The 27,619-nt window shown below is 43.4% G+C and overlaps 1 protein-coding gene across 1 annotated transcript; it reads left to right on the forward strand.

Moving 5' to 3' along the window:
• The first annotated feature begins 1,193 nt into the window (after window positions 1-1,193).
• Vha55 (V-type proton ATPase subunit Vha55) lies at window positions 1,194-27,598 on the forward strand. Its single transcript, XM_037430529.2, has 12 exons — window positions 1,194-1,404; window positions 2,073-2,128; window positions 2,660-2,758; window positions 10,874-10,967; window positions 11,037-11,114; window positions 11,182-11,321; window positions 11,390-11,494; window positions 11,741-11,838; window positions 15,093-15,450; window positions 15,520-15,624; window positions 19,153-19,282; window positions 26,982-27,598. The coding sequence occupies exons 1-12, from the start codon at window positions 1,320-1,322 to the stop codon at window positions 27,131-27,133; spliced, it is 1,500 nt and encodes a 499-aa protein (XP_037286426.1). The 5' UTR covers window positions 1,194-1,319; the 3' UTR covers window positions 27,134-27,598.
• Window positions 27,599-27,619: the final 21 nt, after the last annotated feature.

The raw sequence follows: 27,619 nt of genomic DNA on the forward strand, positions 1-27,619 counted from the left end.
GTCTTTTGGTATTTTCCCTAAAGTCAGTTTCCACAAAATGTAGGCTGCACATGGCCGAGTCATTCAAAGTGGAATTCAGCATTAATTTCTTTCGCGCGATAACTCGTAGCCATCGTTCACGTAGCTCAGTGTTCGCTGGAATTTCGTGAAAGGATATACCTGCTTTTTTTTTTTCGCTGCCTATAAGTGCAGAACGGAACGCAACAGCAGCGCGTGGTGAACGATGAAAAAGCAGAATCACATCACCGCTGAAGCAAACAGACGGACCAACAACTGCGACTGCGACCAAACGACGGGTTAAACTTGTCGTCTGCAAGATGACGGGGATGCGAATTATCACTCCGGTAAGAAACATATTGATAGTTTATTTCACCGTCATTATTTATTACGCTGAATACTACTTCTTTTAATGTGATGGCAACAACTCCGAGCAAAATTCGCGATTACTCTAAGCAGACGACAAAAAAAAAAAAAAAAAGTGCAGAAAACCGGCACGCGAGCGGCGGTGACCATCGTCTGCTAGGATAACTGGGTAGATGGACTAATGTGGCTGTACCCTTTAGATCTGGCGGCGGCTAACGCTACCTAGCCGTAATACTTAGTGAACCACCAACTAGATTTATCTTTTTTTTTAAATAGTGAAGCGTAGAACTGGTGCTTTGCAGTGAATGGTTTAATTATCACTCATGCCTTGACTTTAGCTACCAATCAGATAACCTCCTTCTAGTTAATTCTACCCGGTTAAAGTGTATTTTCCCTCCCTGTCTCAGAACCCCTGTGCTTTGAAACCCCAGTGCTTGAGGGTATTAGCGCAGAGCCGCCAAGCGGCGTTTAGGGGCAGATTTGAGAGAGTAAATGAAGAGGGCATCACGGGCACGACGGCGCTCAAGCGCTAGGCACAAAAATATAGGAGGCGCTGGCTTGGCTTACCTAGCTAGGCAGAAATTATTTGATTGGTGGCTAAAGTCAAGGCACAAGAGAAAATTAAACCATTCACTGCAAAGTACCAGTCCTCAACTTTACTATAAAAAAACAGATAAATTTAAGTGTTGGTTCACTAAGTATTACGGCTAGATGATGTCAGCCGCCGCCCGATCTAAAGGGTACAGCCACAATAATTCATACATCTATACACATTATGCGTGCGCGGTTGCGCAGAACCATTTACAGCAGGTGGCGCCACGCCTCGAATGACGAGGCAGTCGCTGGGTTGGAGAGTGTAGACTGCGGCCGAAGTGCCGTCTTTGAGCTGTGCGATAGTTAGTGGTGCGTCGTTTAGAATTAACGTTGTCCGCTCATCGCCAGAAGCTGCAGCCAAAATGCCTGACGCAAAATCAACTGTTGCCGCTAGCAGAGAGCACGCTCTAGCCGTCACAAGAGATTACATTTCTCAGCCACGGTTGGGTAAGTAGCTTACCAACGGTGCCTGTCGACTGCTTTAGGTTTGATTACACTGAACTCTCTAAGGTTAATGTACCGTGCCATTAATGTAGGACTGCTATGAGAAATTGTATTTCTTTTTTACGAACCAGAAATACTTTGAGTCACACTGCTGGCGTACACTTCGCCGCAGCGCAAGTCCGTGCTGCTGTTAATCCAACGCCTACCGATTTGTTTGCTCAAGTGTCGAGCCTGCCGCGCTTTAATTTTTGTGGAACAGGTACTTCGATGGTAAAAAATCAGCAAAAACTTTCAGTAAACCGCACCGTCTGCAGACAGATATTAGAGCAGCGTTGGCCAAGTTTACAGCTAAAGCATTTGCACTGTGCCATAGTCATGTGACTGCGGATATCATGTGCCTGGTCTCAGGATAACGCCCGTATTGCGCTGCCACTTCCACTTCGCGAGCTTTTTACGTTCTCTGGCCTCCTTGATTACTTCCCGAAATAATTGCGACCTAGCTTGTAATAACTACCGCTCAGGTTTGATATATAACTTCAGGTGTTAAACTTCTTCGTGGTTCTGGCTGGACCGGTGTTCCAATTTCGGCAGATCAGCTGTGCAATTCAAAGAAGAGCTTGTTCATTCATTAACATTTTTTTTAAATAATCCTCTTTCTGTCTTGCTTCTAGTGTACAAGACCGTCTGTGGTGTCAACGGCCCCTTGGTCATTTTGGATGAAGTCAAGGTGATTTAATGCTTTACACAGTTAAACAAGCGGTGCGTGCGTGTGTGTGAATGGGTGGGTGGGTGGCGCAGGTGCTGGCTCTTTACATTTCTGGCTCTGAACATTGTTTTAGGCACTTCGCTGTGCTCCCTACTAGACTGCAGAAGTTAGGCGCCTTCATTTCCTTCTAACCGCTACCACCACATCGTTTCTGTGTGTGAAACTTCTGCTGCATATTTAAAACTCGCGCAGCGTGAAAGTTTAGGTATGTCTCAGTTACTGTGTTGCTCGTGTAATGTCAATTTCTACCATAGAGATAACACTATCTAGGCGCACAGTTTTTACGTTGCTGTAATTGTTACGTAAATATTGTAGACATGCCTAATCAAATTATATACGTGCACTTCTTCTGCAGTGAAAGTAGCTACTAAAGAAAAGTTGGTTATTCAACTTTCCTTACTTATCTCTGTTTGTTTTTACTGTGTTAATACTAGTTCATTTTAAAACTGCTTCCCTACAGCACTCCTTCTTGTGATCTTTCAACGTTTGCAGTTCCCCAAATATGCTGAAATTGTTCAGTTGGTCCTTGCCGATGGTAGTGCCCGCACCGGGCAGGTACTGGAAGTAAGCGGGTCCAAAGCTGTTGTACAGGTATGAATTGGCATCTTTATCTTTGCCCATTGTGTTTGCTTTTGCACTTTATGATTGGGGCTTTTGTGAAAGCATGTCTACTTGCATACATTTACCAGTTGTAGCTTTGTCTGAAAAGCCTGTTCACTATAGCAGTTTTATTTTCCCATTCCTGTTGCCCTTCTTCGTTGGCTCAGCTGCCTTCACATTGCCATTGTTATGACTGACCACCTTATGCTGTAGATGATTCCTTTATGATGTAGTTTCATGCTTTTCATTGAAAATTTCAGTTCCATCATGTTCCTTGTATTTTCATAATTGTGGAAAGTATATAGCTGCACAACACATTATGAATACCGAGTTCTTCGGTGGTGGTGACCTCTAGGCTATTTATAGTGCATGCACGATTTCGCCTACAGTGCCAGAATGGTATAAGATTGGATATGAAGTAGACACAATGCGTCCTTAGGTGGTTGTAGAAATAGGTGCCATTCAGTCATAGTCTCTTCGAGTGTTATGTTGGCTTTGTTGTTTCTAAAGACAATTAAAAATACTAAGTGCATGATTTTGTGTAGCATTCGTTGAAATGACCATCTTGATGTCATCTTGTGTGGTGTATTAATTGTGGAAGGTGCTAGATGAGTACCTGAACTTTTGATCGCTGAATGAACTTCTTTTAACAGTTCTATTCATATTGTGCAACATCAAGCATAATAAACAAAACATAGCCACTTTTTCTTTAATATTTGTATGTAGTGTCCTAATGTGATGCTAGCCATTGTTTACATGATGTGTTAATGTGTTGCATTCCTGTGGTGTCTTGTACTTCAGTCTGATTTGTTACAATTGAATTTGACACCAGTTTATTTCTTTATTTTTTTATGAGTATGGGTGAAGCTTCACCACTTCCAACTTTCATAAACCTAGCTGGAGTGTAATACCCCAGCCACACTGGCAACTTTAGTGTCATTTTAAGCAAGTGTTCCTACCCCCACCCCCCAGAATGTCACTTTGGTGGTGCGCTGCTACACGAGAAAGAGGAGTGCTTAGAAAATTATAGTAATGGTGATGGATACTTGAGTAGTACAATGGATAAGTGTTATTTCAGGCAATTGTTTTTAATAGTGTGTTACTGCCATAAGCAGCTCTGACAGTAAGTTTTACCCACACACTGCAGCTGAGTCAATTGCACGTGGTCTGCTGGTCGTGCCCTCGTGGTCTTGGGCTGTAAGCTGCCTGAGAGTGAGCATAGCGGAGTAGATTTTTGTGGTATATGGTATGTTTTAATGCATTAGAATATTCCTGATGACAAAAATGACAGCTTCAATATGCTACATACTCTGCTTTGGATAATGAATTACTTGTTCTCAAGTGACTACTTTCGAGGCTAGACACACCATTGCAGCCAAGTGAGTTTTATTAGCACACTCTCTGGCAAGGGCACTTTGCTCAAATGTCGCTAAGCGTTCCCTGTGACAACATGCAAATGACACTTGCAGTGAAGTTTGCTCCCTCTAAGTTTACTTCATGGTGTAAGACTACAAATTACAGTAAAAAAAAACGTTGCAAAAAACATTTCGTTGTCAGGGGACCTTCAAGGTGCCCTGTGTATGAATGCCTATGCTGCTTGAGTGTAGTTTGTATAAAATGCCAAGAAAAAAAGTTCCTTGTTTTTTTTTAATGGCACTTAGCTGCTTAATTCTGTGAGGTTAGCTCAAAAACCAAATTTTTTAAAATAATGCCTGCAATGTGTTTTTTGGAAATGGAATGTGTCTGCTATTAAGTGCATCTACTGGTGAATATTTCTCAAACTTTCAATTATAGACGGGCTAACTTCATACCTGTTGGCAACCAAGTTACTACGTATCTCTTTGCTATCTCTCCCTCCTTTTCGTTCATAATACACTTCAATGCCGCTGCCACACTTGTCCTGTCCTGTTTGCATTCCATCACTCATTGTCATGCTTTTGAATTGTAAAAACCTTGAGATTGAGGGGCATAGCCCCCTGGAGTGCAGCCTTGTCTCCAACAGCAGTGTTGGTGCAGTAGTTCATTCTCTACTATCAAACACTGCTATGGAACTTTTTTACTGCTTGTGTGTGACACCAAGAGAAATTCAATCGGTGGTAACAATGCCTAAAAACGTATGTAGGAGTACTTTGAAACAATGGTGATAGTTTGAGAAAGTTGAAGAAAATGGCAGACAGTATTTTGATAGAATTTATTTTTTTAAGCATAATGGGAGCTTGTAACAGTGGTGTGTCGTTTTTAAACAAGTTTACTTTTTTGTGATTACTTGCATCCATGAGGTCATGACAATTTTCTTTTTTCAAAAACTGTTTTCATAACATCTTTGATAACATGCTCATATTTACATGTTGCCCCATTCACTGTAGGTATTAAAAATATCACTGTCAATATTTCCTCTGCACCTTGTGTCACTTCTAGATTTTACACAACTTGTGATCACCAGCTGTACCATTTTATCAGTAAAACCAAGTTAGTTATGTAGTGTAGCAAAGACATTTGGCCCACACTTAAATATAATGATAATAATACACTCAGACCTCATTATAACATAATTGGATATTACACAAAAATAAGTTCAGTACATCCAAAAATTTGTTATAAACATATATTTGTAACACTGTCTACTGTAAGACTATTCTTCATTGACTTCATTATAACCAATATTTTGTTATATCAGAGTGTGTTATTTAGAGGTCTTAGTGTAATGATGAGCTTATCTTTTTTTCCACTACAAGACTAAAGTCTCTGCCAAATACCACTAATTTGCCCTGTCTAGCTGCTAACATATTGCCTTCAATTTTCTAGTTTCGTCACTCCTCTTTATCCTTTGTCGAACAATTTGAAAAGCTAGACCGTCTCAACCTTCGGTGGTGTACCGATCACCATAACACCACACAGATCAATGAACACAACTCGCGGAGTGGTATCTGACACAGACTTACTTGACCTGACCGAGACTGAACTCTTGGAGGGGTGGAAGAGCCAAAATGTGACCAATGTACAGAGAATTTTCCTCAGAAGAGACAACAAAAAAACATCAACGAAACACTTAATACTCACGTTTGCTTCCAGTAAGCTTCCAGAAACCATTCAAACAGGGCACACGAAGACCTCTCTCGGGCCATACATACCAAACCCCCATCGTTGCTTCCAGTGTCAAATATATGGCCATAACTCTAAAAGCTGTTGTGGACGCCAGACCTGTGCACAATGTGGAGTCACAGAGACCGGAGACTCCAGAGTCCTCAGCTCTCAAGGTCTCACCTCACCAGGCGAGGCCCAGAATTCGAACTACCAGCTTGCACATGCGGGCATCCAGTGCCTCCGAGGAGGCGATAGATAGGTCGGTACTCTTGGTGCCGAAAGAGCGGCGGGGCTCCTTAGAGTGCGTCAAGAAAACACTCTGATAGCGGGGCCTGGTGACGGTTCTGTTACTGGAATTCAAACTTCACGCCTAAACAGCCACTTGCTCTTCGTACATGCAGCACTACTTTACTTTCGCCATGAACACTCAAATAATACATTTAAACGTCGGGGGCCTTCTTAGGAACCTTGACGATGTCCAAGAACTTTTACACGAACACTCACCGAAAGTGTTGTGTGTACAAGAAACACACTTAAATCCAAAACACACCAACTTTCTACGTAAATGCGCTATTTTCCGAAAGGGCCATGATGATGCCATGACATCCGGAGGTGTTGCCATCATAGTGAATCAAAGGATTACGTGCACACACTTTCAACTCCAGCCATTCGTTGAGGCAGTGGCTGTTCGAGCTGTGCTTTTCAACAAACTGATCACAATTTGCACTCTTTACATACCTCCGAGCTATCACCTACAAAAACATGACTTTCAGTCCCTAATCGATGAACTTTCGGAATATTTGTTCTCCTTCGAGACTTGAATGCGCATAGCAGGCTATGGGGTGACTCTCGTTGTGGCACTCAAGGTCGACTGATTGAACAGTTTCTTCTCTCTTCCAGCGCGTGTCTCTTGAATAGAAAAAAAACAACCTATAATAACCTCGCTAACAATACATATTACTCCATAGACGTAAGTATAGTATCTTCATCGCTTGCGCCCCCATTCCACTGGAAAGTCATCACTAATCCATACAGAAGTGACCATTTTCTCGTAGTTTTGAGCACACTTACACCAACTGAATGCCGGCCACACGTTCCCAAATGACTATTAAGCAAAGACGACTGGGAACAGTTTTATACCATCACTCATTTAAGTTGGGGCGACAAATGTGCTTTAAGCATTGATGCTGCTTTCAACTACTTCACAGCGTTTTTTATGCAGTGACAAAATGCATCCCACAAACCAATGGACACCCTGGAAAACGGCGTGTGCCATGGTGGAACTCTGAGTGCCGAAATACGCGCAAGCAGCAAAACAAGGCATGGAGGTTGCTTTGGAACTCACCAACAGCTGAAAATCTTGTCAGCTTTAAGCAAATAGTCTCGGGGCAGGAGAACGCATTGGCAGGCAAGGAGAGAAAGAAATGGCCTTCTATGAGACAGCCCTACTCGCTCCGTGTAAGGGGCCTAGCGAAGGAAACCGGTGTGCCACTTGAACACCGTTTGACGGCTCCCGCAGTATGCCTGCCACTGTGGCAATGGCAGGCGATAGATTGCGACGTCTCTTTCTTGGAGGTTACGAAGCACGTGCCAATTGCACATATTCAGACATAATTTCCTAGAACTACAACAGAAATACACATGTCCAGAGTTCTTTATGGATGCCTCAAAGTTCAATACTTCTCTCGTACACAGCTGTTGGCCCATTCATTTCGGAAGCCGGCGTTCTGCACTCTGATACAAGCATTTTCACCAGCAAAGCTTATGCGATACTTGCGGCTGTTAAAAACATTAATCAAATAAAACTACACAAGACAATAATACACACAGATTCCCTAAGCCTAGTAAAAGCTCTGAAAACTCTTAAAAAGCACAAAAACCCTTTCCTTGTCTCGCTTTATTCGCTCTTATGCACAGTCTACTCATCCAGCATGTTGTCTGCTGGGTGCCAGGACACCGCGAAATACAAGGCAACGTTCTAGTGGACCAGCTAGTTGGATCCACCAACAAAACCGCTACCAATACATCGATACCGATTCCTGCACTCGACTTGAAACTTTTTCTGAAGCGAAAGCTCAGGGGCTATTGGCAGAGCACATGGGACACACACACGGGTAATAAATTGCATGTCATCAAGCCGCAACTTGGTCATTGGCCGCCAGTATCAAAATCACGCCACACAGAAGTAATACAAGGTTAGGAACAGGACATATATGCACTACACATACATTTCTTTTGTCTGGTGGCGATCCACCTTCGTGTGACAGATGTGAAGCGCTCACCGTACTTCACATTCTGATCCAGTGTAAAGAATTAGACACGCCAAGAACACAACACTTTCCATTACCCTACCAACAACAGATACCACATCCTGCAATGTTAATCGGTAGGAAACCACTTTTCACACATAAATAGTTGTTGGCTTTTTCGAGAGACCTCTGTACCTTTCGTGTGATATACCCGGGCATTCCGTAGCACGACCTCTCCAAAGAAGTCTCCGCTGTGGTGGCTACACTGAACAAAGCACTTGTCTCACGGCCTTTGGACGCAAGGGTGTGAACGATCGAGGCTAATGCCATACATGTCCACCCTGGTTTTTATTATCACAAACTTTCGTCATCCATCAACACCACACACTTTTCACGGCATGGTCATGATTTTATTCTATGTTTTTACCTGTCTTGGCGCGACGAATTTTAAGGCGCTTATACAGCCGCTAATCACAATTGTCTACTTCTCTCGTTCCATGAACTGGCGCTCTTTAGCCATGAAATGGCTCTTGCGCCACAAAGCACCAAACATCATCACCATCAATTTTTTTAGTGCCACCCCTTTTGTTTTCCGTTCCACTACACACTATGTGTTCCTTAAAATCCTTTGAATTTTCTTATCCTCCTAGTTTTCACCCAATTTGTTTGTACTGGTGAAATTCACGAATTGTGCACCTCCCCCTTTAGAAACAGTAGAGCGGCAAGTTTCCTGTCATGATTTCGTAAAGTCTGCCCTTTGTGCTCCAGCCTCGCCCCGCCACGGTGGTCTAGTGGCTAAGGCACTCGGCTGCTGACCCGCAGGTCGCGGGATCAAATCCTGGCTGCGGCGGCTGCATTTACAATGGAGGCGGAAATGTTGTAGGCCCGTGTGCTCAGATTTGGGTGCACGTTAAAGAACCCCAGGTGGTCGAAATTTCCGGAGCCCTCCACTACAGCGTCTCTCATAATCATATGGTGGTTTTGGGACGTTAAACCCCACATATCAATCATCAATCTTATTGTTCGGTGATTTTTCTTTATTCCTCTGCTCCTCTGCCTTACTACGAAATTATCCCCTCTGAGGTCTTCAATCCTTTTTTGCAATTTGTTGCCCTTGTTGCTCTAGAGCAGTGGTTCTCAAATGGAGGTCCGTGGACGCGAAGCTATTTCTACAATCCGCAAAACCCTCACCTGATTTTGTTTTGCATATTTTAAAATTTTTTACATATGCAACTGTTTAAGTGGGACTCTGCCATGTATTGATGAACTGTCCAAAATGAAGTGACGTGGCACGCTTGTTTGATGTTTTCGGTAGCAATAAGAGGCACCTGTTTCACGCTCCAATTGTATTAATTTACCTATGTACCCCATCTGCCTCCCTCCCTTCTGCTGCAATGGGTCCCCCATCACTTCGACTAGTCCACAAGGGGTCCCTGACATATCCAGGGCTGAGAACCACTGCTCTAGAGCACAATGTAGTCAAAATTTATAGTAAGTGAATGGCAAAATCTTGCTCTTTGCCACTCGGCTTGTAATCCATTAATCTTATTCACAGTTTCACTCTGTCTGGATTCAGCTTAACACGCCACACATTCACTATTTCACGGGTTAATACCGTATTTACTCGATTCTACCGCGCCCTCGATTGTAACGCGCACCCGTTTTCTACCGCGAAAAAAAAAAAAAAAGTAAGACATCGATTGCAACGCGCACCCATTTTTTCTCGCTGGCCTGCACGATCACACCACTCGAAAAAACGACTCCTTTCGGGAGCGTCTTCCATTTAAATATGAGGTACGGGCGAAGCTTGTGCCCATCTGACGTGTAACAGAGCATTGCCGTCACTGTAGTTTTACCGTGGACCGATGTCGGCACGCGAACTTGCTTCGCCCCCTTCTTCTCGACGGTTGTGGTGCCAGGCATGTCGAAGTAAAGAGGTGTCTGATCGGCATTCCCGATTTGCCCAAGCAGGTAGCCGTTGTTGCGCCGCAAGTTTAGGACGAACCTCTGAAAACTGAAGCTCTTCATCGTACTCCTCCGCAAAACTTTTTGCATATGCATGTTCCCCTTCGGAGGTAAAAGCCTTTCCTTTTCACAAAGTTAGTTAGCCAGCACCTGCTCGCTTTAAACTGGCTCCGCATTAGACCTTTTTCTAAGACTAATTGCATAGCCCGCACTTGGAGCAGTTCTGTCGTCACGGGCCGCTGTGCCGCTCGCTGCTCAAGCACATACTCGCCGAGCAGCTCTTTAATTTGCGGAAACCGACCCTGCTGTGGTCCACTGAAGCCTTTGCGTGAAGCTTTGCTGTCGACAATCTTCTGCTTTTGTTTCCGCCGGTCCCGCACGCACGTTTCGGGAACTCCGAACGACCGCGATGCGGCCCGATTTCCGTCCGTTTCTGCACACGCGATGACTTTTCTTTTAAAAGCGGCATCGTGGTGCACTCGAGTTTTTGGAGTCAGCCCTTCCAAGCCGTCGATGCTAATGCACTACTATATGACGAACTCCTCAGCACACGTACGAAGTGCCGCACATGAGAAACACATAGGCAGAAATGGGCGACGCGCCATGCCGACGCACATAGGGGGCGGCCATTTTGGATTTGCCGATGGCAATAGATTGACCGCAATTTTTTCGTTCGTACTCGATTCTAACGCGCATGCGATTTATGAACTCGCTTAACCGGAAAAAAGGTGCGCGTTAAATTCGAGTAATTACGGTAGTTGCACACGTAAAAGTGTGCTGCTTCATTGGCATTTTTTTTCATCTTCAGGTGTTCGAAGGCACATCTGGTATTGATGCCAAAAACACTGTTTGCGAATTCACAGGAGACATTTTACGAATCCCAGTGTCTGAGGACATGCTTGGTAAGTTCTTATTCTCCAGGCTTGGCTAAAAAACAAGTTTTTCATTGTATCGTGGTCATCTTGTTTTAGGGAGGGTATTCAATGGCTCCGGCAAACCTATAGACAAAGGCCCTCCAGTGCTGGCTGAAGACTTTCTCGATATCCAGGGTGAGGAGTTGTAGTGCAATTCTCTGGTAACTGTGAAGTCAACTTTTTTTCCCTTTTTTTTTCACAGGCCAGCCAATCAACCCATGGTCTCGTATCTATCCAGAGGAAATGATTCAGACTGGGATCTCTGCCATCGATGTCATGAACAGTATTGCCCGTGGCCAGAAAATACCCATCTTCTCTGCAGCTGGTCTTCCTCACAATGATGTAGGTATATCTGTAGTTGCACATATATGGGAATAGCAGCAGCTACTGTTCATTGGTGGTGTTTGCAGATTGCTGCCCAGATCTGTCGTCAAGGTGGCCTTGTGAAGCTTCCTGGGAAAAGTGTCTTAGATTCTTCAGAAGACAACTTTGCCATCGTTTTTGCTGCGATGGGTGTAAGCATACCTGCAGTTCAAAATTTCATCTGTTTTGCGAAAATTGCATTTCTGTAAGCCAATAAAATGCTACAATTTTGTAGGAGTGCTGTTACTCTTGCTTCTTGCCTATTACAGCCATCCACTGAGAATTCTTAGTGTGTCTATGCATGATTGATTTGACTGTTTTGAGCTACACTGCTGCTAGCCATTGCTAATTTATATTATGTTTTACCAAACCACAAGTAATTATCTGTTCCTGTACAGGTTAACATGGAAACAGCAAGATTTTTCAAGCTGGACTTTGAAGAAAATGGCTCCATGGAAAATGTGTGTCTGTTCCTGAACCTTGCAAATGACCCAACGTAAGACATAAAAGTGCCATGATGGTCGTAGAAGCTTAGTTCGAAACATTTTGGGCGTGAATCATTGAACCCCTCTGCGTTGCTCAAGTGTGTTTGCTTTGGTATGGCTATTTTTTGAGGCCCTTGAAAATAATCCTTGCATGCACATTTTGTTGCTCATCAATTAAAAAAAGTGCTGAAATCTTGTGAATGAAAATTGAGCTTAAGGATTCAGCCTATCTGAATGCTGTAAATAAAAGGAGAGTCGATGAGCACTTCAGTGGTGCGTAAAGTTATTATTTTTTTTCCTCGTAGAACTCTACATTTCATTGTTGTAGAGAATGTAAAAATATGAACAATTCCTGATTATTAGCTTGGTATACATCTTCGACCCCTGCTTGTCTTGCTGAATAACTTTCTTGCTGAGCACAGTTTCTTATTCCTCAGTAACCCATTCAGGCACACAGCAAGATGAACTGTCTGTAGATGTGTCAAGTTCACAAAACACAATTTGAAGGAAACGAAGTAACAATGTTTTTGGTTACTTTTGGTGATCAATTATGATCGGTTACTGAAGTTATCAAATGATTTGTTCCAACTAGCTCAACTCGCACAACACCTAAATTCATTGTAATTAGTGGGTAAACAAACATTTGGTTATTCAGCAGTCAGTCAGGTTAACATTAATAAAGAAAAAATAGGCTCAAAATGCATGCAGAATTTGTTTTTGGTTGTATTCATTCGAGCAAAAAAAATTTTGTTCAAATTGGTCCTGGAGGGTGGAGTATTGAACGATTTCTCAAACATCGTAGTGATCACTGAAATGATCAGCTTCATTTGTGTTCAGCACATTTAGGTTAGGTCATAATATAATGGCAATGTGGAAGGTTCAAGTCACCCTATGCCAAAAGTATCTTGCTCTTTCATGGCCACTTGTCCAAAGCACTGGAAGAAAGTTATGTCCACATATGTGGACATTGTGCCTCAAGGGGATAAAGCAAAGCAACATGGAAAACTCAAAATATTGTGAGCTACATATGAGCAAGTAAAGCTTTACAGCTGATGCTTGTAATCTTCAAATTCTTGCTCTATTCATTTTTACATAGTTCTTGAGAAAATACTAAATTTTCTTGACATCCTCATCTTTAAAACTCCATGTTTGCATTGCTCTGTTTTAAAACAAAAAGTGTAAAAAATATATCCTTGGTCTTCTCTGTCCGGTTTGTGCCCATGTAGACAAATGGTATACATAAAAAAGTGCTTTCATTGTGGCACTTATCTACAGTTAGTGCTGTAGTTGCGCTTGAAAACACTTGTTTTCTACTTGGCAAGTAGTTCTTTGTTTCTATCCTTAAACTTCCATGAGAGCCAACTATGTTGCGACCTAATAGGGGTATTGTGGGGTTAATTTGTTAGGTTACCTTGGTTTCAGCTTAATATCTTCAGAACTTTTTTATATCCTATTGTGAAATTTTAAGGATGTTGACTAGGGCCAAATTATAACTTTTAAAGATGAACTAATTTGAGTTAATAAGGAGACGGGCTGAATATGGCAGGTTTCAGAAAGTTTTGCTGAGCCGTGGCCAAATTCAGGAAAATATTTGTGAGGCTGTGATATCGCAGCAATGTACAGAACCTAGACTTCCAGCAAAAAATTCAAAAATTACAACTTGTTCATTTTTTTTTTCTAGTTATCAACTTATTCCTGTAAAATCAACGACAGTATAGGCTTCCAGTATTTTATTAACGTGCACTGACTTACTGGTTCTTTTTACTATTCCTTTAACTTGTCTGTTAATGTGGTTCTTGATATCAAAACAAGCTAGTTCTATGAAAGGGCCTGGTCAGTGGCAATTCATATTAGTGACTGCATTACGTGGTGACTATGACAATACATTGCATCTGCTGATTACCTGTTGTCCATTCGTTATCACTTATTGCAGTTTGCTGATATATTATAGTGAATTGGTGTCTGTTGCAGAATAATGTAGTGGTGGGAGAGTTGGTATTCTATACTAACAACAAACTGCATGGAAAACTAGAGGGACAAAATAGGTATACGAGATTGTGCCAGTCTCCTGTTCTTTTGTCTGTCATATTTTTGACACAGTTTCTCACTAACATGTTTCAAGCCATTTTCACTTAGTATGGAACATTAGACTCTGCACTTTCATTCTGGTTCAGCTAAAAATTGGCTCGAACAGTGCTTTCTAACTTGAGTCCTGTAGTGAAAAAAATGAAATCGAATTCTCACCAATTCTGTAGCCTCAGGACAAGGCTGATCATGGCAGTGTGGTAAGGCTGAAGGACACATTTTCTTTCAAACCCGGGAGCGGCAGCTGTCAGGCCAGTAACTACTTGTGGGCAACTATAGGTCACAACCAGTAGATTTGGCACACACATTGGGGCTTGTAGTAGATGCAAAGGCCAGTTGTCAGCAGTGCTAGCACAGGGAGGGCGCCACAGGTCAGTATGAATCATTTCACCATGTTCGTGTTGTCTGTTTACGTTTTGGAAGCTCAACAGGGAGAGGATTCAGATTGTGCAGATGCATGACCCGTTGGGGTAGCCTAGTGGCTGTAGTGGCATTGAATTGCTAGCTCAGGATTGTGGTTTCTTTCCTGGTCACATCAGGCACATTACTGTGTTCAAGTGGCTTTAATATTTAGAAGCTTAATTAGCCTTAGCTGGCAGCACCTGAGCACATAACACAAGGTCAAGTATATTAGCTAGGAGGTTTATGGACAGGTTTGCCATAGCTGGGCTTTTTGTAAAGAGGGCATAAAGCTGTTTTATGTAGTTGCAGAAAGAGTGAGCGGGTAAAGTGACCTTGCTGATAGGCAGAGAGGTGTGCATTGAATAATTCAGCCGTACTACATGAAAAGTGAAAGTTGGGCAGATTGGTGGTTTATTCTTGGGATGTAAAAATAGCTCAAAAATAGAAAGGACTGAAGAAGATATGACAGGGCGCTGAACTCGCAACTAAAATTTGTGTGCCATAGCTACATTGCTATGTTAGTAAATGTAGCTATGGCACACGTTTTAAAGACCGGAGCTGTGGATATACAACTTCGACTAAAACTCATAATCGTTTATCATTTATTGATTTACATCAAGGACATCTTGCAACCCTCTCGTATGTTTCTTGTTAGATGAAAACAATGAGAGACAGTGCTGTAATTGTTTTCTGTGTTTTAAATGACCATTTCAGCCAGGTAGAAGGGCCTTTCTTGGTTTGTGTATTTGCTCACTCTTGTGGCCTTATTACTTTTCAGTATTGAGAGGATCATCACACCACGTCTTGCCCTGACTACTGCCGAGTTCCTGGCTTACCAGTGTGAGAAGCACGTGCTGGTGATCCTGACTGACATGTCTTCATATGCAGAAGCTTTGCGAGAGGTATCTGCCGCCCGAGAAGAGGTCCCTGGTCGACGTGGCTTTCCAGGTTACATGTACACCGACTTGGCCACAATATACGAGAGGGCTGGACGTGTAGAGGGGCGTCATGGCTCCATCACACAGATTCCCATCTTAACAATGCCCAACGATGATATAACTCATCCCATACCTGACTTGACAGGCTATATCACAGAGGGTCAAGTGTATGTTGATCGGCAGTTACACAACCGGCAGGTCAGTGTGTTGCTTTCACCAGCTGTGCAGTGTTGCAATTCCGATTGTGAAAGTGGCGATCTTTTCTAGATCTATCCTCCCATCAATGTGTTGCCGTCACTGTCTCGACTTATGAAATCTGCCATTGGAGAAGGCATGACAAGGAAGGACCACGCTGATGTCTCCAACCAATTGGCAAGTGTTATTTTCTAATTAGCCAACATATGTTCCTTTTACTTACTGTGTGTGTGTGCGTGTGTGAGAGAGAGAGAGATGGGTATAAGTGCAATAGATAGACCCTTATCAAAATTGAGCAACTAATGGTAGCTTGTCATTTAGTGCAAATAGCCTTTAGTGCAAACAGCCTCCATATTTAGTGCAAATATGGAGCTTATTCACAAGGCGGTTTCTTTGCACAACGTGGAAAAGGTTGAGTATCCTCTCTTGATATAAACACTCGTAATAAGACAAGCCTCAGCACGTTCAACTAAAACCGCGTCTTAGTTGAAGCACGACAGGTGCCACCATTACTTGTTCGAATGTGCAGTGCAGAGAAATGCACCTGAGAATTGTGAAAAGAAAAAAGGGTCCACTGTAGTCATTTCGTAAGGTATTTGGTATGGCTTATAGAAGTACATGTGCTCTTTGCTCCATTTTAAATAGACTTAATTTACCATGTCTTGCACTCGGTTATGATATTGCAGTATGTGTTTCAGGTATGTAGTTTAGTATATTGAGGACGCCAATTTATAATGCTAAATTGTGGGGTCTCCTACTCCCAAAATCAAGATGCATTTTTTAAATGCCGTGTGATCGCTAGAGAAATCGCACATTGCATGAAGATTATCTAAAGCAGTATTCATGCACTGTTCTAATCCACTTTCTGAATACTCAAAAAGAAAAATTTCTCATTCTTTTTGTGATGCCATCATTGTTGTCACGCATAAGCTGTTGTCACACAAACGCAATACATCATCTGATAACACCGCCTGCGGCCATAAAGAAGGCTAGATAGCTAGCCACACACTGAGAACCTCTCATTTGGTGTGAATAGTAAATGTTAGGTTCGAATAGTAAATTTAGTCAAGTAATTCGTATATTGCATATTATAAAGAAAAATTTGCATATTTTGTTAAGACCTAATGCAATATATTTAAGTTAGAACAAGACATTTGCAAATGTCATCCTGTTTGGTTTGGACTGAGGTGTAAGCAACTTTGTATAGTCGCAGGATTTGAATTTCAGTAGGATGCTAGTGATAAACAGAAATGTGTTGGATTTTAAAGTTTACTGTTCTTAGAGCATAAAATCACTTTAGTCAAGCTTTTTAAATCATAGTGAGGGTGTTTATGTTCATTTATAGGGGAACTCTGGTGCATTTTCGACTGCACTGAGATAATGCTGTTTTTAAATAGTATTGACATTCCTGCAAAAGCTAGGGTGGTTCATTTTGCACAGGTACTCATCAATAATTTTAATTGAGCAATAAACAACGAGCCAAAACATAAACCGAAGCAGGGAGCTGCTCCGTCGTCCATGGTGGGTATCATATGACGTCGCAAGAATATGTCGCCGATGACGTCACGAGATCCGCTACACCCCGCCACGGCTGACCAGGGTGTAAACATAGCTCACGTGCCTCTTCTGACGTGCGAAAAGGAAGGTAGTGATGTCAACTGACGTGGACTTAGCTTTGCCAGCTCGTCTGAACTTACCACTGACAAGTTCAGCGAAGATTACAGCTACTATCTGAGCGGGGAAGGATAGCTTTTTGATTTCGTCTTGCCGGCGCGTGAAGCATCTGACATGCCCCGAATTGATTTCCTCATTGCGCAATATTGTAAGACCAGGCAGCAAGGACGACTAACACGCTGTGTGCAGCTGACAAAACTGAACTGTGCTCTCGTTGTCGTCGCCTCATAGAAAAAAGCGCGTGCTGCATCTGTCTGCTGGGAAAGGCAGGGTTTTTTGAAAAAAAGTAGGCCCTTACGTTGCAAACGCAGGGTGGCCCGCGTTAACGAGCAATTCCAAAATCTGCTACCATATTTTAAAATTTGTTTTCTATATAACTAAATGACTTACGCTTGTATAAGTTGGCACACCTAGGCATAAATTATAACATAATACAGTGGGTAAGTGCGTACCTGACAGGCAGAACACAATATGTAGAAATAAACTGCTTCAAATCTGAGTTATTAAGCGTTACCTCAGGGGTACCGCGAGGTTCAGTTTTAGGACCGATATTATTCTTAACTTACATAAATGACATTTCATGCGGTGTAGATAGAAGTACTACAGTGCGACTTTTTGCAGATGACTGCCTAATTTATAAATACACAGTGAAGCTGACCCAAAAACGTCTTATGATATTCTTGATGCTGTCATTAATTGGTGCACTGAATCTAAAGTGGAAATAAATCAAACTAAAACAGTTGCTTTGCGCGTCAAACAAAAGTAAGTGTGTCTTCTATTCCAATTACACTCTGTTCTACCCGCCTGTCTACCGTCAATGAAATAAAATATTTAGGTGTAACAATATCCAGTAATCTAAATTGGAGGACCCATTTGGAAAACATTTGTGCGGTGGCAGAGAGAAAACTATGGTACTTGCAAAGAAAATTAAGACTTGCTACGACTCCCGTTAAGCTAGCAGCATATCTTATGTATATTCGGCCAACATTGGGATATGCCAGCATTGTGTGGGATCCCTCTGAAATGGGCCTCATTAATATGCTTGAAAGAGTACAAAGGCGAGCTGCCAGGCTTATTCTTTCAAAGTACTCCTCGACTGAGTCAGTAACAGAAATGCTACGCTCTCTTCAACTGCCCACTTTAGCTGAACGACGGCAATTGGCAGGATGAAGTTCTCGTTTTTATTGTCAAAAAATAAATTAAACATAAACACAACAAAATACTTAACGCCACACCGTGGAAGAAACCTAAGAAGTGTAAACGATTACACATACGAAGTGCCACAACAGCGTGTCAATGTATATGCGAATTCATTTTTTCCAAAAACAATTCGTCAGTGGAATGCTTTTCCATTACCACTGGTTCATTGTGATTCACTAGAAGAATTTGAGGAAGGGCTCAGATATTTTTCTGTAAGCATAGTCTACTATGTTAATTTATTGCAATTTATTTGTATGCTTACTACGACTGCACTATTTTTCCTTCAGCCTCAAAGCCGGTGTTTCCTATGTATGTCAAGTAACATTTCCAAGTTTGCTTGGAAATGTATTGATGTTTGTCATTCTTAGTATGTCCCACCCCTGTAACAGCCAAAAGGCTAACAGTATTTGGAAAATATATCGCCACGGTACCGACGAGAACACATGTTCAAAGTTTTGTTGAAATTGGTGAATATCGAAAAAAAGCCAGAGTTCCCCTTTAACCATGAAGTGAAGCTTTGCAGCAGTAAGATTTTTTTCTGGATGGGTGTTTTCATGGCATAAAGTCTGTATGCTGCAGTTGAATCTTCGTTACAGAGGGGTTACATGCAGCATTTTGAATAGTATTTTTAAGTGCTCAAATATTCGCACATGCCTGCTCGTACTGTTTCCATAATCTGCATAGTATTTTTCTTTGCATTCTGTGAAATTTTGTTTAGAAATTTCGAAAGATCTCTGCAGACAAAAATTCAGTGCTACGTTCAGTGTAGCCTGTGTTACTGAAAACAGGGCTGGAAGGTAATCTCCAGATCTTGTTCATTCCTTCGTGCAGTATGCCTGCTATGCAATTGGGAAAGATGTACAAGCAATGAAGGCTGTTGTTGGAGAGGAAGCTCTGAGCGCGGAGGACTTGCTGTATTTAGAGTTCCTTACGAAATTTGAAAAGAACTTCATTTCCCAAGGTAAGAGTTTATGTACAGCTGAAGTTCATGATACATTTTTCTTGTTCACTAAAGCAGGAATCATTTTTGAACAATATGGCCTATGCTATACTTTTGTTGCACTATAAATGTCGGTTGCTGTGCATTTCTTGTGTAGAAATGTGCTTCATTATCAGCTTGGTTATTTCAAGCTTCCCTTTTGCTTTCAAGTGATCGAAGTGCTGACTGCTTAACATTCCCACTAATATACTGGTGTAACTGATGCAAGATCTTGTGCTACTTGATAGTACCTAGAGTTCACATTATTTTCCATCTCATCTGTATCCGACTAGGACATTAAATTGGTTAAAAAATGTGCATGGTACTTGTAGTGCACCTTAGTTGGCTATCATGCATATGAGCTTGCATGTGTTCAATAGCTCACTAAAAAACTGTCAGAGCTTGCTTATCCATAATAAGGCTTTGTGTAGGAGCAATGCTCACTTCCATCACTTTCATTTTGGTAATACCAGCATGCATAGTGCACCTGTTATGGTGTGTGTGTGTGTCTGTGTGCGTGCATGTGTGTGCATCTGTGCGTGTAACTGTGTTTACCATGGCACCAGAAAATGTGACATGCAGTGTACACTCACATGCCAAACAGTCATAATTAATACATCTAATACAGTGCAATACGGTACACTTTCAGTAAATGGAAATCTGTTTAATGAAACTGCTGCTTAAATGGAACATCCCCTAATATGATTGGTTCCATACCTGAATAATGCAACCCAGTTCGCCTCTCAGTGAACAGAACTCCTGTTAAATGAAACACATTTCCCCAGTCCCTTCAGGTTTCATTGAATGAGTCTGCTGTATATGGAGCTTCTTCACAATAGGTCTGTGTGAACTGATTTCATCCATGGTTGTAAGGCAAATGTCAGGCACTGTCAAAAGCAGTGCTAAAGTTGTCAGTGAAAGTCTGTGAGTTAAGGAAAAGACTATTGAATAAATTGAAGGAGTAAACTTGCTCAGTTGGATTTGGTTGGCCTTCTCTATCCCTCCTTATATAATTTCAAATGTGTAAAGTGGAAGCTAGACAGCACCTTTCTCAGGCTGGTCTCAATAAAGATTTAATGGCATCTCCAATTAAAACGTGATATTTGATGCACCCAGTATTTCTGGAACCTCTTGACTTCTTGGGGGTTAAGTGACATAGTCAGTTGAGTTAGCCCCAAAACATTAGAGTTTAATGAATTCCACCTCTCAATTGCAGACGTCAAGTTTTTTGAAAGTGTGGTTATTCATGTGGAAGTTAACACGTTGAATCTCAGCATAGGCATCCACTGTGTGCTGATTGATTTTTCTTTCAGACTGCTCTCTTAATGAAACCTGCATTGAATGAATGCAGAAACATGGAAGTGTCTTATCGTAGCTACAATGAAGTAGCCACCAAGTGGAGCCAAAGAAAGGCAGAAGTCAATTAAAATTTTCTTTAAAAAAACAAGTTCTGATCTCTCTTAAGGTATAAGTAAAAGGCTGAACAAAAGCCAACATGCTCCCAGTGCAATCCATGTTATAAAACTGCCGCTAGATCAGCTGCGCTGGCTGCATCATGGTTTGTGTTTGCTTTTAAGGGCAGATGCTACTCGAAAAAAGAAAAACGTTTCTTTAATCTTTAGCCAAGGGTTATAAAGTTCTGTTTACAAAGGTTCTTATACTGATTTCAAATATGTAATTGGTTCTGTAGTAAGCCGCATAGTTTTCATTTTGTGCGATGACAATGTGTCAAATATAGCTTTTTTGAACATTTTTTTTCCTACCTTTCAACTTTGATGGTCATGAGGAATCAATGGCCCATATCACTTCACCTATGTCTGAGACATTTTAATGAACATGAAAAATTCTAAAATGAGAAGTCTTTAAATGCTCAGCGAATACTAATTGCTTACTTTAATATTGCTACGTAGCTATTGCATGAAGGGTGAACCATTCTGTGGACAGAAGACGACGAAGAGGACTGGTTTGCTCGCTCTGTGTGCTGCGCTCCGATTTTATCAGTGTAAATACACTGGCAAATAGTCACGTCCCATCTCATTTTATGTAACATATTTGTGGTGGATGTGCTGGTCCTTCCCTGCACTCATCGCGAAGCTCTGCAATGGCCGCATCATCACGGGTCCTACCATGTCACAAGTTCTAGGAACATCGTCTTCATCACCCACCTCATCTGCGACTCCTACCTACGTTGTCCTACCTCCTGCTTGTGATCCTGGCGTATTTTCCGGACAGGATGGCTTTGACGTTGACAAGTGGCTCAATGTGTATGAACGGATCAGCTCCAGATTTAGGTGGGACCCGACACTCATGCTTGCCAATGTGCTCTTTTATCTTGATGGCCCTCCGCAGGTGTGGTTCGAGATGCACGAAACCGACATTACCAGCTGGGACACTTTCAAGGAGAAGATCCGTGACCTTTTTGGGAATACCGCTGCACGACAGATAACTGCGCGAAATCAGTTGGCTACTCTGGCACAGACATCTACCGAATCCTACGTCGCGTACATTCATGACGTCATCGCCCTTTGCCGCCAGGTTGACGAACACATGCCCGAGCTTGAGAAGGTATCGAATGTGCTTAAAGGCATCGCCGACGATGCGTTCAACCTGCTTGTCTACACTAACGTCACCACCATCGATGAAATCGTCAGAGTGCCGGCGGTTTGAACATGCCAAGAGCCGCCGTGTCACGCAGCGATATTCACACGACTGCCCAACACGGCCGCAACTTTGTGTGAAGCCGCTCGCCAACCACCCACCTATGACCCCGTCACCCGAATTGTTAGTCGGGAGCTTGATGCTGCCTGCCCAGCTCCCATTCAACAGCTTGTTTTTACAACCCAAGCCACTGACCGTCAGCGTGTCCAGTGACTCACCCTGAAATACGCCCCTTCCCCTCGGGTAACGCTCGCCAATCTCCTCTATCATTGCCCTTCCGGAACCCTACGCAATGGCAAACCCCTGACGACCAGCCTATCTGCTTTTCCTGTCAACCTGGACATATTTCTCGTTATTGCCAGCGCTTCTGGTCCAACACACCATGTCAGAGATACCCTACTTGTATGCGCCCTATCACTTCTGGACGTCCAGCCGCTATACCATCCTACTTTTACTCGCCGCCTCCTCACGAGTCTCTCCCCACTGACGCTCCTTCTTCTGGTCGCTGCTACGCCGCCAGTCCTGCTCCCCACCGCCTCAGCGCTTTTTCTTGCCGAGCGTCTCTGGCGATCGCAGCAGGAAAACTAGATATTGCAGCTTATGGAGGTGAAGCTGCAATACCAAGGACACCTGGAAACCCTCTACTGACGCTGCCCACACATCACAATCTCATTGAAGTGAAAGTCGACAATGTTCCTGTTACTGCCCATTTTGACACATGTGCCCACCTATCTATCATGAGCGCACATGTACGCTGCCGTTTGCAGAAGATCATGACGCCCTCTACAACTCGAGCCATACGTGTTGCCGATGGCGGCGCTGTAGATGTCGTCAGAATGTGCACTGCTCGTGTCAACATCACTGGTCGTCACGCGTAGTCTTTTTTACAGTTATAGATTGCTGCCCCCATGACCTCATACTAGGCCTTGGTTTCCTCTCAGCACACTCAGCTTTAATTGTTTGTTCTTCTGGCACGCTCAGCCTCGACCTTCCCCTGCTCTCTGATGCCTGTGAAAAGCCCGTTAGCCGCTTGTGTCCAACCACTTTTGTTCGCTTGCCGCCTCGAGCTGTGTCATCATCTGTCTGTCATCGACCCCTCCAGTTCCTGACGGAGACTACATCGTTACACCGATAACAGACGCACGACTGACGTGCAGTGTTACAGTGCCGCATACCATCGCCACCATAGTGGACAACCGTGTGTTTCTCCGGTCCTAAATTTCGGCCTCATTCCTCATGTGTTGCCCTACCAGATGTCGCTTGCTCAACTCACTGCCATAAGAGATGATGACATAAACGTTGTCGCTGTAACTGTTCCGGACCAAGCAGAAGTCTCACAGTTACCCGGTTCTGCCGAAGCCATCTTTTATAATATGATTGGACCAGACCTTTCGTCTGATCAGGCCAATGCTCTTTGCCGCGTTATGGCCTCCTACGGTGACATATTTGATATCTGTGATCGTCCCTTAGGCCAAACTAATATTGTCAAGCACCGAATTAACACTGGTGACTCTGCGCCCATCCACCATCGACCTTACCGCGTGTTCGCATAAGAACGAGCAGTGATTCAGAAGGAAGTGGACTACATGCTATCGAAAGACATCATCGAACCCTCAGGCCCTTGGGCCTCCCCAGTGGTCTTGGTAAAGAAGACGGCTCCTGGCGTTTCTGTATTTATTATGGGCACCTCAACAAAATAATCAAGAAAGACGTCTATCCTCTTCTACGTATTGACGGCGCACTTGACTGTCTTCATGGCGCGACTTTTTTTTTCATCTCTCGACCTCCGATCTGGCTACTGGCAAATTGCTGTAGACGAAATGGATCGTGAGAAAACTGCATTTGTTACCCCCAACGGCCTTTACCAATTCAAGGTCATGCCATTTGGTCTCTGCAACGTCCCAGCAATCTTCGAGAGAATGATGGACACGCTGCTTTAAGGATTTAAATGGGCGACGTGCTTGTGTTACTTAGATGACATTATAATCTTCTCACCCACCTTCGCCACACACCTTGAACGCCTTTCAACCATTCTATCAACATTCCGACATGCCGGCCTCCAGCTGCGTTCCTCGAAGTGCCACTTCGGTCTTTGTCGAATTACTGTGTTGGGCCACCTTGTTGACGCTTCCGGTGTACGACCAGACCCGGCAAAAGTATGTGCACTAACGAACTTTTCCGTTCTCCGCTCTATCCATGATGTTCGCAGTTTCGTGGGCCTATGCTCTTACTTTCGCCGGTTCGTGAAAGACTTTTGCAGCACTCGCACGCCCACTCACAGACCTTCTCAAACGCGACATCCTGTTTTGTTGGGGTTCTCTTCAAGCTAACACTTTCTCTCGACTAATCACCGCTCTAACGACACCACTGATACTTGCACATTTTGACCCAGATGCTACTACAGAATTGCGGACAGGCGCTAGCGGTCACGGCATCTGCGCAGTTTTGGCCCTAACTCAGCGGGGCACTGATCATTTAATCGCATATGCAAATCGTCTCCTTTCAAAATCGGAGCGTAACTACTCTATAACGGAACGAGAATGTCTTGCCCTTGTCTGGGCGGTTTCGCAATTTCGTCCTTACTTGTATGCCCGCCCGTTCCTTGTCATCACAGACCATCACGCCCTCTGTTAGCTTTCTTCACTGAAGGACCCTTCTGGACGACTTAGTCGTTGGGCGTTGCGTCTTCAGGAGTACTCCTACTCAGTTGCCCACAAGTCTGGATGCCTCCAGCTGAACGCCGATTGCTTGTCCCGCTACCCTGTTGACCAACCAGATGAATCGGTTGGCAAGCTTGGCCCCAGCGTCATGTCCATGTCTAGGTTTCATCAGATTGGTGACGAACAGCCTCGCGATCCTTCCTTGCGGTCACTCATTGCCCATCTGGAATCTGACTCTAACGATGTGTCACTCCGCTTGTTCGGTCTCCTAAATGGCATGCTGTACCGTTGTAGCGTCCAGCCAGATGGCCCTGAGCTACTTCTAGTCGTGCCTAACCATCTCTGTTCAGTGGTCCTGTATGAGCTTCTTGACTAACTGCTGGCCACTTGGGCGTATCTCGTACGTATGACCGCGTCCGGCGCCGCTTCTTTTGGCGTGGTTTCGTGTGGTCCGTTCAACGCTACGTGGCCTCTTGCGATAAATGCGAACGTGGAACCCTCTGCTGAACTCCTTCACTCTATCTCCATCCCTACCGAACCTTTCTTCCGTGTTGGTGTAAACCTCGTCGGGACCGTTCCCTGAATCACTCTGAAAACTAGTGGGTCGCCGTTGCTATAGGCTGTGCGACCAGGTTTGCTATAGCTATAGCGCTCCCCACCAGCACTGCTACTGTTGTTGCAGACTTTTTGCTCCACGGTGTAATTCTACACCATGTCGCTCCTCTGCAATTCCTCACCGATCGTGGACGCGCATTTTTGTCAACGCGTACTCGACGACCTTTTGCGCTCTTCAACGCAACACAAACTGACCACTTCCTATCATCCTCAAACAAATGGCCTTACCGAACGCCTAAATCGCACCCTCACGGACATGCTCTCGATGTATGTCTCATCTGACCACCATGACTGGGATCTAGCGCTACCTCACGTTATGTTCGCCTATAATTTATCTCGTCATGATACAGCAGGTTATTCACCTTTTTATATGCTCTATGGCCGTAATCCGACCTTACCACTGGACACCCTACTACCGACTACTACACCACCGCCGAGCGAATACGCACGTGATGCTATCGCTCGTGCCGACCACGCACGTCGGATTGCACGCTCTAGGCTGTTCGCTTCACAAGCAACCCAGAAAGCTCTCTACGACAGCAAGCATGTCAACGTTGACTTCTCACCTGGTTCTCTAGTTCTTCTCTGGTGCCCAGTTCGTCGTGTTGGATTGTCAGAGAAGTTGCTATCTCCGTACAAGGGACCTTACCGTATCGTACGACGGGTAAGAGACGTTACCTATGAGGTAGTTCCGGTCTCCGGGACTAACCTGTCTGCAAACACCCCCAGTGACGTAGTCCACGTCAGTAGGTTGAAACCATACCGCCCTCCTTCTGAACACGTATAAAGCGCACCGAGCCGGTGCTTTTACAACCAGGGGGTAATGCTACGTAGCTATCGCATGAAGGGTGAACCAATCTGTGGACAGAAGACGACGAAGAGGACTGGTTTGCTCACTCTGTGTGCTGCGCTCCGATTTTATTGGTGTAAATACACTGGCAAATAGTCCCATCCCGTCTCATTTTACGTACCAATATATATTTATAGAAGTGATATTAGGTTATAAAGGAAATAATTGCATTGTGCGCATGTTACAGAATATGTGGGAAAATTTCATTCCAATCTGGTCATCAAAAGAACCAAAAACATGTCTTAACTCGACAAATGGTCCCAAATTGCATCTCAATAAAAACTTCTTCAAAAGTAAAGTAAGAAATGCAGGCTCATTCATTTGCCAAAGATATGCTTTTTAAAATGATTTCATCCATCACGAGAGCTTGGAAATCATGGTTATTTTGAGCATGTGGCTCCTCATTCGAAATGCAATGGCAAGTAGTCGGGTGATAATTTTCAAGAGACTCTCGACCATGAGCTCTCTTCAGTTTTGCATATCCACCTTGTGCTCTTCAAGAGATTTTAACCTACTTCAAATTTAATTACACCCCCTTTCTTCCCCCCCCTTTTTTGTCATGAAAGGTGCACAACATATTATTAAAACTAAACTCGTGAAAGCAAATAAAAAGCAAAAAGAATGTAATTTTAGAAAAAAAGTTGCATTTTTTTAGTAGCATCTCCCCTTAATGAGTGACACACCCATCAAACAAAGAACCTTGCAATTGTGCTCAGGCTTTCAGACTGTTGCTATTTATTTATTTTTATTTTTAACATATTTTAACAGCACAACATTCTCAAGGTCCAGTAATCTTGGCCACCATGCAGCTGAAAGTTCACTGGCTGTACAACTGTTTTTCTAGTAAAATTATTGGGTATTTTTGCATTTTTAACAGTAAATTCTTCTATGTGTGCAGGAAACTACGAGAACAGATCAATCTTTGAGTCTCTGGACGTTGGATGGCAGTTGCTGCGCATATTCCCAAAGGAGATGCTGAAGCGAATTCCGCAGTCACTACTGCAGGAGTTTTACCCGCGTGATGGAAGACAAGGTGCCGATGCCAAGTAGTCAAGTTGGCTGCACTCTCCAGTCATGTGGGGCCGGCCCAGTCTTCACCTTGCAATTCCAGATCTGGAAATCGGTGTATTCATTCCTCCCCCACCTTCACTCTGGCACGGCAGCTTTGCTGGTCAGGACCCTGTAATGTAGTGAATGTGCATACTTGTACACTTGTTTTGTTCAGCTGTTGTAAGATGGTGCTCACGTCAGTTATGTAGGTGTAAAGAGCTGAGCGGTGAGTTGCAGATACTTGTTGTAAAAGCTAGCGGGCGTAGCAATAACTTTAGTTTTCTTTGCCCATCGTAGGCTGGATCTTGTGTCGCGATCACTGCCACCAGCAGCATTTCGCTTGTTGTGTTGCACACAAAGAACAAGAGTCACTCGATGCGCGGTGGCTTCCAATAGTCAAGAAGGCTGGCACCAGTGTTTTATTTAAATGTTTTCAGCTGATGATCAATAAACAAGTTGAAAAGACTTTTTTTTTTCCTGCATGTT

Source organism: Rhipicephalus microplus, chromosome X (assembly GCF_043290135.1).
Source record: "Rhipicephalus microplus isolate Deutch F79 chromosome X, USDA_Rmic, whole genome shotgun sequence".
Classification (NCBI taxonomy): Eukaryota; Metazoa; Arthropoda; class Arachnida; order Ixodida; family Ixodidae; genus Rhipicephalus; species Rhipicephalus microplus.

What these genes read in the sequence shown, in the direction of transcription:
- Vha55 (XM_037430529.2), top strand. Translation starts at nt 1,320, where the DNA reads ATGCCTGACGCAAAATCAACTGTTGCCGCTAGCAGAGAGCACGCTCTA. An exon ending in TCATTTTGGATGAAGTCAAG is followed by an intron (nt 2,129 to 2,659) that starts GTGATTTAATGC and finishes CAACGTTTGCAG; the next exon opens with TTCCCCAAATATGCTGAAAT. An exon ending in GGTCCAAAGCTGTTGTACAG is followed by an intron (nt 2,759 to 10,873) that starts GTATGAATTGGC and finishes TTTCATCTTCAG; the next exon opens with GTGTTCGAAGGCACATCTGG.